We start from the raw sequence: 11,993 nt of genomic DNA, 5'->3' as shown, positions 1-11,993 counted from the left end.
ACTTTAGTTTCACTTATCACCAACGGAGAAGTGAAAAGGGTGTCAATTACCTATTTAAATATATATTCTCAAGCACTAACATCGCAGTCACGCATTTGCAGCTTCTAAACAGTTATAATAAATTTTGTTTTCTATTGTCCTAGTAATCGTATGAGACATGGCAGTTTAAATCGACGTTTGAAACTCATTGAGAAGCACAGTGCGAGAAACTAGTAACGGCAAAACGATGACGACCAAATCTAAAACACAACAAGAAAAACACAAAATGTCGGAAATCGACGAAAATATCTCGAAAATATTTGATATAAAAAAGGTAAAAAGCAATTAAAATAACTGCGAATATCTGTTAGGTATAAAAATAATACTTCCAGTTCGCTTTTTAGAACAGACCTGGGCCCGAAATACGGCATTCGTGATCGAATCGTTTAAAATTAAAAGAACGAAGCTCACTCGCTGTCGAATACCGTAATCTCAAAATCAAAATTCGATGCAAGTACCGTTCGATATCGAGTGCCACCATTCGGGCCCTGTTCGTATTTTTCAGATTGGATTTCAAATTGGATAAGAATAGTAATTTCAAGTAGACTTTGGGTCGCTGAATCCGAATCCGAACTCAGAATTACACTATGCCATCAGTTTTTTTTTTAAATATCCGAACCTAAAAGTGCGGAGAATGTGTTTTAGGCCTATTTTTGAAGCTACGTAGAGCGCAGCATTGTATTTTAAAGTTACTCGAATACCTTGTTTTTCAACGCAAAATTGTAGCTGAGGGCCGGTTATACATCGTTATCGAAGTTACAAACTCTCTGTTATGCATGGAGTTGAAGCCCTCGATAACGATGCTCAACCGGAGATTAGTGTTAGGGCCAGTTTCTCAATATAATAGGGAGTCGATAACGTCGATAACCATGTTCAACCTGTAGTTAGTGTTAACCAGACATTGAGAAACTGGAACAGACAGTAAGTAACCGGCCCTAACGGCCATTTTATATAGTCGCGACTATCGATTGTGGGCGATATTTTTTTAAAACTATCGATAATCGCTTATTTTGAAAAAGATAGAAATTCTGATTGGGGCGTATTCATAGTCAAAATTAAGTTGGTACTTATAGTTGGTTGTAACTTTATTGAAAGATAACCCATCCAAAATTAGGTCAAAAAGCTACAACTAACTTTAAGTACCAACTTAATTTTGATTATGAATACGCCTCATTGCGTTAAATATAGATTTTTAAAGATCATAAGGACCTACCTTATTAATGAAAGTATAATTTAAAAACTAAACATATTTACGTATTCTGCTTTCTAAACCCAATTGTTTTTATTTAAGAAACATAGCATGGCAGCATTTTTAGGTTTTAGTTGCGACCTTTTTTCGTTCACTGTTAAAGCTGCTTTACTGTACATTCGTTCCGATTCTACTGATGACTTTAGGCCAACATAGTTGTCATATATGTATTCTTTTATATAAAGGTATTGCCGTTTTATTAAATGCACATTCACCATTTTTGTGTCTTAAATTTGGAAAATTTTCGATAGTGAAAATGATCGATAGTTTTCAAAAACTATCGATAGTGAAAAAAAAACAAAACCATCGATAGTATCGATAGTGCCATCGGTAGTTTGCCACCACTACCATACAGTTCTCCTATCGTATAATGAATATTCACCAAGCGAAGTAGTTCATTTCGAATCAGTTTCACTCTATGTGTACCGTATTTGCCAGTGAAATAACTGTCACTCGGGCAGATAAAATCGCAAAACAATTGCTAAATTTTCACTAATGTACTAAATAATCGTATGTATAACCTGGAAATTTCTATGTGAAATGGCGTTCACCCGAAATCGTCCCACATTCATGATAATGTGAACCATTTCGTTGAACGGAATTTTTCGGCAGTGAAATTTTTCACCAAATATTTATGATAAGGCCGTGACTAACAGAAGTATTTTGCATTGATTTTTTTACGATAATGATTAGCTGATGACAGATCTACATCATGATGTGTATTATTAAAATTGTGAATATTTTGAGTCCTTATTTATCACTTATAGCGAGCTTTTAAATAAAAAGTACGAATGATAAAAAATATTAACAAATAACTTACATATGTTGCGTGACGAAAAAACTAGGCTCAAAAATTAAGTTTTATTTTCTAAGCAAACAAAAAAAACTCAAAAACTAACTTTAATTTTCCTGGCTAAATTAAAAAAAAAAAACTCACAAAGAGACTTTTAATAAAATTCAAACCAGACCTGTTAAATGATGATTATGAATTATATGATGTTTTTTAAGATAATCGTTTAATGATTAAATACCATGATTTTAAATGATTACTACGATTTTGTATTATTAAATGAAAAAATCGGAAATAATGAAAAATATTTGAGAAAATAATTACATGTTGTTTTTATTATACTTGATGTTGTTTTAACTAGAAAAGTTATTAATTGAAAAAGTTTTTTAATTATATATATTATAAAACAGTCTGAGTTTCAAGTTAACTATGAAAAATAGTCCCTGAAATACAATGTATTAAAATTAAACTTTGTTAGAAAGCGTTGTAAGATTTTTGTATCATTCGTTAGTGGAGAATTTATAGCTTTTGAAAATCAACCTGGATTTTGAGATAAACTAAATTTTTAAGGCAGTCAAACTTGCCGATTATTGCTTAAATTCAGCTATATCATATAATTTTATCAACCTTATATTAATGAATTTTCTAGCGCTTGGGAAAGGGGGCCTATGGCATCGTATGGAAAGCATTGGATAAGCGCACAAATGAAACGGTGGCAGTTAAGAAGATCTTCGATGCTTTTCGTGATGAAACTGATGCGCAGCGTACTTTTCGGGAGATTGTTTTCCTGAAAGCATTCCACAATCATCCAAATGTTATAAGATTACTCACCGTATATAGGTTTGTAAACATTTCATGTCGAATTTCCAATAGGCATTGAAATCACAAAAAATGTTATGTAATGACCATTTTTATGAATGACACGGATATTTTTAATGCCCAATATAGTCATTCAGACTGATATACACCCCGCGACAAACGATAGCACATCAACATTTTCACCAGTTTTGAGTACTTTTCTAGCTCTTTATCTTTGTTATAAAAATTCGACAAAGTTTTCATCCCAACTCCAGGCATTTTAATTTTAATTTCTGGAAAAAAAAATTTATGCAGTTTTATAGCTTATTCTAGTACAACAAAGAGCAAATTTTAAGTTTCTAAAAACCCGCATTAATTTTTGATAGTTTTTTTGCTGACGGTGTTATGCACTCTTTTCCATATATTTAAAAAATTACCTTGTTGATACAATAATTATTCTAGAAATTAAAATTTAAATTTAAATACTTGGAATTGAGATGAAAAGTTTGTGGAATTTTTATAATTTTTGTACAAAGTCTGAGTCTGGTATTTATTAGATAAAGAGCTATACTTTTATATAAAAATAATGAACCTTAAAAAGTCAAAAGAAAAGTAGTCAAAACTGGTAAAAATTTGGATGTGCTATCTTTTGTCGCGGGGTATACATACATATGTACAAATTATGTAAATGGCATACTATTTTTTAGGGCTTCAAATAATTTGGACATATACCTTATATTCGAATACATGGAAAGTGATTTGCATAATATCATTAAGAAGGGCACTATTTTGAAGGACATTCACAAAAGATACGTAATGTATCAACTCATCAATGCCGTCAAATACATACATTCGGGAAATGTAATACACAGAGACCTGAAACCGAGTAACGTACTTATCGATAGTAAATGCAGGTAAGATTTTTTGGTATACTTTTCATAGAGCTTTTCTTCATCTTCCTCTATTTTTTTTTTTCAGATGTAAATTAGCAGATTTCGGCCTAGCACGTTCAGTTTCAAATCGACCTATGCGAGAGAGTAACGATGTAGGCGGTGAACCTATCGTTGAGCCGATACTAACGGACTATGTCGCAACGCGGTGGTATCGAGCGCCAGAAATTTTAGTCGCCAGCAAAAGGTATTTTCGGCTATGATTTTCATATGCAAAAATATTCACATACACACTTTCTGTTATACAAGGTATACTAAAGGAATTGACATGTGGAGTTTAGGCTGCATACTTGGCGAAATGATACGTGGAAAACCTTTATTTCAAGGCAGTAGTACTGTAAATCAGGTAAGTAGATCCTCGTCTCCTTGGAAGTGAATTAAATTGTATTTTACTTAATATCTAGATTGAAAAGATCATAACAGCTTTGCCAGAGATAACTGAACAAGACATTAATGCAGTGGGTGCTGGTTTCGGATCCGTCCTTCTGAGCAAACAGGTGTCACGCGAACGGTATTTTACGTATATACATACATATGTTCAATTACACAGCGCATAACATATCGCACATTTGTTGAAAGAATGTCGTAATCTCTACTTTTTTTTTTTAATTAAATATGCAGAACTGACAACCAGACGTTATTTTATATGTACATTTTTATAAAAAATGTATGACTATATCTGTTAATTGCGTTCCGTATACTATATATACTAGCGCCTTTAACGATCGACTTGTTTTAATTTAAAAATATTTATTTGGTGAAGTAAAAAAAACATATTTTCAGTATGAACCACAGGAGAAAAGGTACATAATTACGTAAATACATTAGAGTGCATCGAAAATTTAAAATTTATTATATTTTAAAACTTCCGCCAAAATAGTTTGGAAAAATTTTAAGATTTACGTGGGCTGGACCTATTTGAAAATACCTCCAAAAATAGAGTTTCTAACAAAAAAAAAATTAGTTAAAAAAAAATTTCTAAAAAACTACCTCGCACGATAGAAGAATTTAAGCTTAAAAGGTCTGCATAAAATTGTTTAAACATTTTATAAACGGAATCAAAATAATGTGATTTTTTGAAGTATCTTCAAATCGGTCTACTTAGCTCATGTAAATCTTAATATTTTTCCGAAACATTTTGGCGGAAGTCTTACAAGATAATATATTATCTAATACATTTTATAATTGCGGTGGAAAACCCGCGACTTTTTTTGGTTATGCACCCTAATGCATGTACATACATATGAATGTATGAATGTAACGTCAGTGTTCTTATTGGAAAATCCGCTCGATGACAAAATGGAACAACAATTTTTGTTTGCAAAAGTTAACTTTTGGAATAACCGCAGGATTACGTTTTTTTACGTTGAAAAATTTTAAGACTTTAAGAAACTACGACGTTTGACGCGTCCTATAAATTCCCTAAATATTGAATATTACTTTTCGAATTTTCACCGACCTGCGCCCCCAATATTTTATGTCAGTTACGGATCATTGAAAATAAATTAATAATAATTAACAGACTTGTAATTGACTTGCGGGTATTCGCTCTTTTCTGTATTCGCCGTATCTTGTGTAACTGGATAATCGTGTGATTGTTGTTGTAAGCGTACAACGAATACATCAAAGAGCAAATTACCCTACTATACATATTTTCACTATTACAAAATGATTTGAGGATACAAATTTTGGCCCACTCTAATGTAGTATGTACGTTAATATCTAACTTTCGTCTAAAATATTTTACAGAAAAACATCATTAAGTGAAATGATGACCGATGCACCAGAGGACGCTGTAAACATGGTAAAGTCCTTGCTGGTGCTTGATCCCTTGGCGCGTCTTACAGCGAAGCAAGCACTTGGCCACTCATATGTAGAAAAGTAAGATGGTCTTAAGGACCAAGTTATTCCTTAACTTGATTTGTTATAGTCTAGTTTTCCCCTTTTGAAAATCATCAAAGATTTCGCAACTCTATACCAGAGATTGAACTGAATGTCGACATATTGCCACCATTTCGCGATGATGTACGTCTCACGGTACCTGAATATCGATCAAAGCTCTATGAAATTGTTCAGCTCAACAGCGAGAAGGCAGATAAGCGACTAATATCTACGAATACAAAAAGTTCCAGCTTAAAGCAAAAGTAAAAATATTCCTCCTTCTTAACTCTCATTATGTAATCTATTAGAATTTAAAATACTCGTATTGTACATGAATAGGGATCATAAGCATATGACGTTTTACGATAAATCCGAAACAATAAAGAAAACCCATAAAACGAAGCAACAAAGCAACGGCACAGAGGATAAATATATATCAAAAGATAAATACTTGAGTCGCCCGGAGAAACACGAGAGCGAAACTCAACCATCGGTAAGTGTACCAAGCATAAATGGTAAGCCAACAAGGAAGACCGTGTCATTATCACCCAATGCCAAGCGTAGACTAGGCAAAGCCCAATCCAAATATTTTCCACAACAATGTACAGATATGGGTAGGAATAAATACCACTTAAAAACATACGAAGACTACGACGATCATGTACCGGCAAATGCTCTCGATAAGCGTCACTCCATTGACGGCGGTTATGCTAGCCTTCCCGACGGGAGTGCCGGCAATTTTGGTGGTTATGTAGAAGTGGTTGGAAAGCAAATATCTTCACCCAGCGGTGCTATGAAAAATAAAGATAGTACACGACGTCAATATCGCAGCTCTTCTTCCATATGCCGAGTGGAGCAAGTAAGCTTACAAGAAGAATCCAAGAACCCCGCAAATCTCCATCACAGCAAAGAACGCAATACCCACAACCCAACACATCAGCTGAAAAAAGGCCAACAGCACAATTTAATGGAAACGGAATTAAATCAATGCCATATTGGTGGACAAGATCGGCACAACCATAACAGCACCATATTTTCGAATAAGCCATCTTATTTGCGAAACACTAAGTCTGACGTAATTAACGGCGTTAGCGGTGGTAGCACGACGTTACAATCAGAAACTGCGGTCAGAGATAATGGAAGACTTTGCTATGAAAAGCGTTTGAAGAAACTGGAGGAGGAAATTGAAAAATACAAAAAGGAAGTAAAATCATTTTGTAAAGAAACTTTCAGTTATGCATATCCACAGTCGCCGCAAAAGCATAGCAAAAGTCACACAAGTCAAAGCCAGAGTCACAATTCAATTCAACACCTCAACCGCAACGCCAACTATCAGCAAATGCAACAAGCTCGCTTACAACCCCACCAACAACAAAACCATGGACGAACGAAATATGACATCGGTAACAATAGAAACCAGCACCTGCAAAATTACCAACACCAGCAACTACAGCCGAATCTACAGCCAGCTATGTCGGTTGCCCATCAAACCAGTACACCAAAACAGAATCCCTACTATGACCTTTTGGCCAAAATGACACGCGATTTTGGCGGTAAAAATATTATTCACAACGGTCTGTCTGGTGGTTTTGAGGAAGGTGTGCAGTACAATGCCGATAGGTCGGCGAATGTGGCGCACAAAGAGCTTCGGAGAGATCATAAGCATCATCAGCAGACGCATGGGCATGCCAATATGACGCAGCAACCACACCAGCAGCATTCTGTTCTTAATCATCAGCGCAACGCTAGGCCCATGTCGAAAATTATAGCGCGCCCACAACTGAGTGATCATTTTACAAAACAAACGATTACAAATTACCAATGATATTCATTTTAATATTATACATATGCTAGAAGAACTGCCATAATTTGCCTAATTTAGTTTAAATGCGCATTAGTATGTGTATGTAATTAATAATTATATGAATATATTTATGTATGTACTAGTTATGTAATATACACATGTGTATGTACACACACCTATGTATATAATGTATATGCAAGCAACGTGCTAGGAAAATATATTTTTATGTATACCTACACTTACAGAACTTTCCCTCTCGTTTTTGTTTTTTCATTCCCTCATAGTGTAGACGCTAAACGTGTGGAAACAACCGGATTTTTTTATGGAACAAACCGTTTTTTTTTTTAAGTTTTGAGTTTTTCGAAGTTTTCAAGGCTTTTTCCAATTTAAGGGCAATTCCTAAATAATTTTAAAATTATATGCTAGGTTATTTGGGGATTAACAGTACATCGTCGTTTAAAGTACAAAACCGCGTATCCACAAAATGCAAAACCGCGTATGTGGGGTTGTTATAAATTATTTTTTAGAGAGTAAAAACACTCATATTTCAAAATGGCTCTCTTTTTTTATAAAGCAATCGCATTTCTGGCTAGTAAATTTCAGAACGAATGGATAAGGATTGCGCCAACAGCTTGTGTGAGCAAATCCAATTTTTGGCAGCCAATGTCAGTTACGCGGTTTTGTACTTTAAACGATAAATTAATGTTTGACGTATATGTTGTAAAAACGGCGCCAAGCCCATTATCCAAAAATTTATAATAATTTGATTTTCTGCTAAGTTGTTATTGTAATAATCGATTTTGAGCGAATTAGCTGCAGTAGTTACTGATTTATCGCAGTTTTTGTGTTTCTGTAAATTACCGTCATCTGATAGATGGGCGTGGTTATTGCCCGATTTCAAACATTTTCAACAGATTTCTTAGCTAGACCCTAGAAAAAGCTCGTACCGAGTTTAGTAAGGATTGGTGAACAGGGCGGCCAACTATCTTTAGCTATGAGGTGCCATATTGAGGATAAAAAATCATCATAAGTGGGCGATAATAATATTATTTTTTTACCGAAATTCTACGTCACATACTAATATTCAACAATTTTGATCCAATATTTACTGAAATATCGGCCCAATTCATTTTCAATACCAACCCTGGATAAAGAGCAACCTACATACCAAATTTCGTAGTATTTATGTATACATTTGTATATATTTACATATCTCGATTCGTTTTGGCTGTTACAAACAATCGTTATGTGAACAAAATTATAATACCCTGTTGAGATAACGTGAAAAGAGACATGCTTAAATTTGCCATAAAACTACACATTACCCGCTCGCGTATATGTATGTACTACGTTGATTGTTGGCAGTACGGATTTTCTTCCATAGAAAGTTGGTATGTTAGTCAATTATTTTGTATGAAGAAAATGGGCAACACCTTCCAGAAAAAGAAATGCCAAAAAACAACTATGTATTCTAAACTTGCACTTTATTATACCACAATTGAATGGGCTAAAAAACTGGATACTCAGAATGTTTCTAAGGAATCGAATTAAAAAGCTCATAATTTTGATGTAACTTTGTCGAATTTCCCAAAGTTTAAAATTTTAATTTACCAGACAACGAGCTTTACTAAAAATAATAATAAACTTTAAATAAACGAAAGGGAAATAGCCAAAGAATGCTAAAATATCTCTTCCGTATTTATATTTTCGTCACTGTATGTATCCGCATTTGGTTCTGCTAGTTTTTATTTTTATCCAGTGTGAAGCCATGAGAATATTTCTTCTGTCATTCTAGTGTGAAACTGCCCAATTGGACTAAGCTTTACAACTTATTGCACTAAAATCTTTAATGCCGGTTACACCAGCAATTTAAATGAAAAATTATTTTATCCCTTCTGTCAGCATAAAAGAATAGGAAAGTAAATGTGGAGAATAAAGTTTGGGATTTATCTTAATGGTAAACATTTTTTAAATAAATTTTTTTTTTCCAAATTAATCTAACGTGTTTTTTTTTAATTAACAAAGTGGCTTTCAAACGAATAAAACAAAGGTTCATGTGATGCTGCATGCTGGTTAATAATTTTTAAAAGAGTTTAATATGTATGCTTTTACTACTTTATTTAAAAATATTTTTCGCTTAAACTTATTTAATAATACTTAAACGATCTTTGGTTCTTTTAAAACGATTAAACAGACATTAAATCACTTGACTATTTTAAAGAAAACGTATACAAACTGTACCAATTTTACTAGGTCAATGCAGGGTTTTTTTCAATTTATTTATACTAAAGATGACAAATGGCCCTACCAGAACAGACTGGTATCAGTATTTTATAGGTATGTATTGGGTTTCTCCAACTCAACTTAACTTAGTTTAGCCACTTTTTGAACTTAAGTAAAAAGTTAGCCTACGTTTTACACAGCTTATTCTTGACTTAGTCAAGAAAATTGGTATAACTAAGTTAAGTTGAGTTGGAGAAACCAGCCCAATGATTTGATTTATAGTTCATACATTGCGTATGAGTAACCTTATTTCATAGTCATCTATCCTTTACATAGGGCCAATTGCACAATGCGTAGTTAACTCAGAATCGGGAGTTAACTACAGATTTTTGTACTGAAAATCTCTAGTTAACCGTCGATTCTGAGTTAACTACGCACTGTGAAATTGGCCCATAGTATAAAGCAGGCATGCCCAACGCCGGCAGAACTCCATAAGCAAGTGCCCTGCGCCGGGCACGGCTGGTATAAAGAAAAGGCGAGATTCTATGTACGCGGTAATCTCGAAAACTACTGAACGGATTTTGACGAGATTTTCTCTTTTTTCTCTGTATCGATAGGAGAGTGACTTTTTTTATTTAGAATTTTAATAGGGGCGCCACCTGTCTAAAAAACTATAAGATCCGCACCGTCCGTTGGATTGATTACAAAAGATGAGGAGCTAAATGAAAGGGATTGGCCCCTAGAAAATCACTAATGTTTTACTTTTTTGAATAGGGTTGCTACCTGTTAATAAAATTACTATATTCAATCATAATAAGCGAAGGCATCTGTACTGCACCGCCACTTAATATTTATGTATTGATTTATTAACAAAAAAAAAAAAATATTTGTATAATTAGAAGTTTTGCGGAATGATTTTTGAGAAAAAATTATACGTATATGGGACCAATAGTATCCATACATGAGCCTAAAAAAAGGAATCCGATTTTTTTAAGTTTGATTAATTTAAGACAAAATGTAATTGGATTGGCGAATGGGGTAGACTTTTCTGGCGGTGTTATAAAGTTATCAAGATATGTTGATATAATTTTTTTTCTGGACAGTGTTGCGCATTTTCTTCCATATAACCAAAAATCCGCAACACCCTCCACAGAAAAATTCTAAAAAATCAACGGTCATTTTTAGCAACTTGATACCTGCACTTTATTAGACCAAAATTTAATGGGCTACAAAACTGCATGCCCGAAAATTTTCTAAATCTTCTGATTAAAAATTTGAAAATTTTGATGACAATTTTTTTAAGTTAATTTATGTGGTTTCTGTTATAGATTGAATTTTTAATAGAAGTTTTATCTTTAGGCCTGATATATAAGATCCGCACCGTTCGTTGGATTACAGAAAACGAGGGGTCAAATGAAGGTGATTGGCCTCTAAATGACGAATAATATATTCTCTTTTTAAGCTATTTTTGAGGTGTTTGAAGGAGATTGGTATCAATCGAAATACGTTTGAAAGGCTTTATTCAGAACTATATTTAGTAGGGTTGCCACATGTTTTAACAAGCAAATTCAAATTGAATTGTGGTGATTAGGTAATTGGTATATGTATCACAATATGGGTGCCACACTAAATTGGTTCAGCAAGTTTTAAAAAAGTTTTGAAAAAGGTTGTTCAAATGCAACGTTATATATGGGGGAAGGGGAAGAAGGGGCGTACGGGCTATCTGATCGGCCCAAAAGTTTTACCATAACTTGCTAATAGGATGATGAACATACGTACCAAGTTTGAAAATGATAACTTTCTTTTTAGAGTTTATGCCAAAAATTTTAAGTTTCGGCCAGTGTGCTTTGTGCGAAAGAAAATGTGTGATAATAATAATAAAAATAATATAATGGTGCTTGGTGTTTGACCGAGCAAAAAACATTCAAAAATCAAGGGTGTTTTGTAGTCCCTTCAAACTAGAAAATTGTCGTTGTGCAACTTTTTTGAATTTTTCTAATTTTTGTACGAATTTGAATTTATATGGCTTTGTTGAAACGTATACAACATGTACACATAGCACTAGGGGTCCCTTTATTTTATCGAAAAATTTTTTCAATAAGGAACTAATACTCAAAGTGTAAAAAATGATTTTTTTTTTATGGAGGTACTGCAAAACGGAATTTTTTCGCAGCAATATACAGTTTTGTGTTCGAAAAAGATTCGAGCATTAAGTGTAGGATAAACTGTTCTGGAAGGGGCACCATATATGTATGTACG

The 11,993-nt window shown here is 33.6% G+C and overlaps 1 protein-coding gene across 1 annotated transcript; it reads left to right on the top strand.

Moving 5' to 3' along the window:
* Positions 1 to 199: 199 nt before the first annotated feature.
* Positions 200 to 7,664, top strand: Erk7 (Extracellularly regulated kinase 7). The gene is made up of 9 exons (XM_017630438.1): positions 200 to 313; positions 2,728 to 2,918; positions 3,584 to 3,790; positions 3,855 to 4,013; positions 4,076 to 4,172; positions 4,231 to 4,337; positions 5,576 to 5,707; positions 5,788 to 5,970; positions 6,047 to 7,664. Exons 1-9 carry the CDS (start codon positions 227 to 229, stop codon positions 7,530 to 7,532), a joined length of 2,649 nt encoding a protein of 882 aa, XP_017485927.1. The 5' UTR covers positions 200 to 226; the 3' UTR covers positions 7,533 to 7,664.
* Positions 7,665 to 11,993: the final 4,329 nt, after the last annotated feature.

This window comes from Rhagoletis zephyria, unplaced genomic scaffold, assembly GCF_001687245.7.
Source record: "Rhagoletis zephyria isolate East Lansing unplaced genomic scaffold, Rhagoletis_zephyria_1.1 Rzeph_scaffold_07736, whole genome shotgun sequence".
Classification (NCBI taxonomy): Eukaryota; Metazoa; Arthropoda; class Insecta; order Diptera; family Tephritidae; genus Rhagoletis; species Rhagoletis zephyria.
This window is presented reverse-complemented; position numbering and strand designations above follow the sequence as displayed.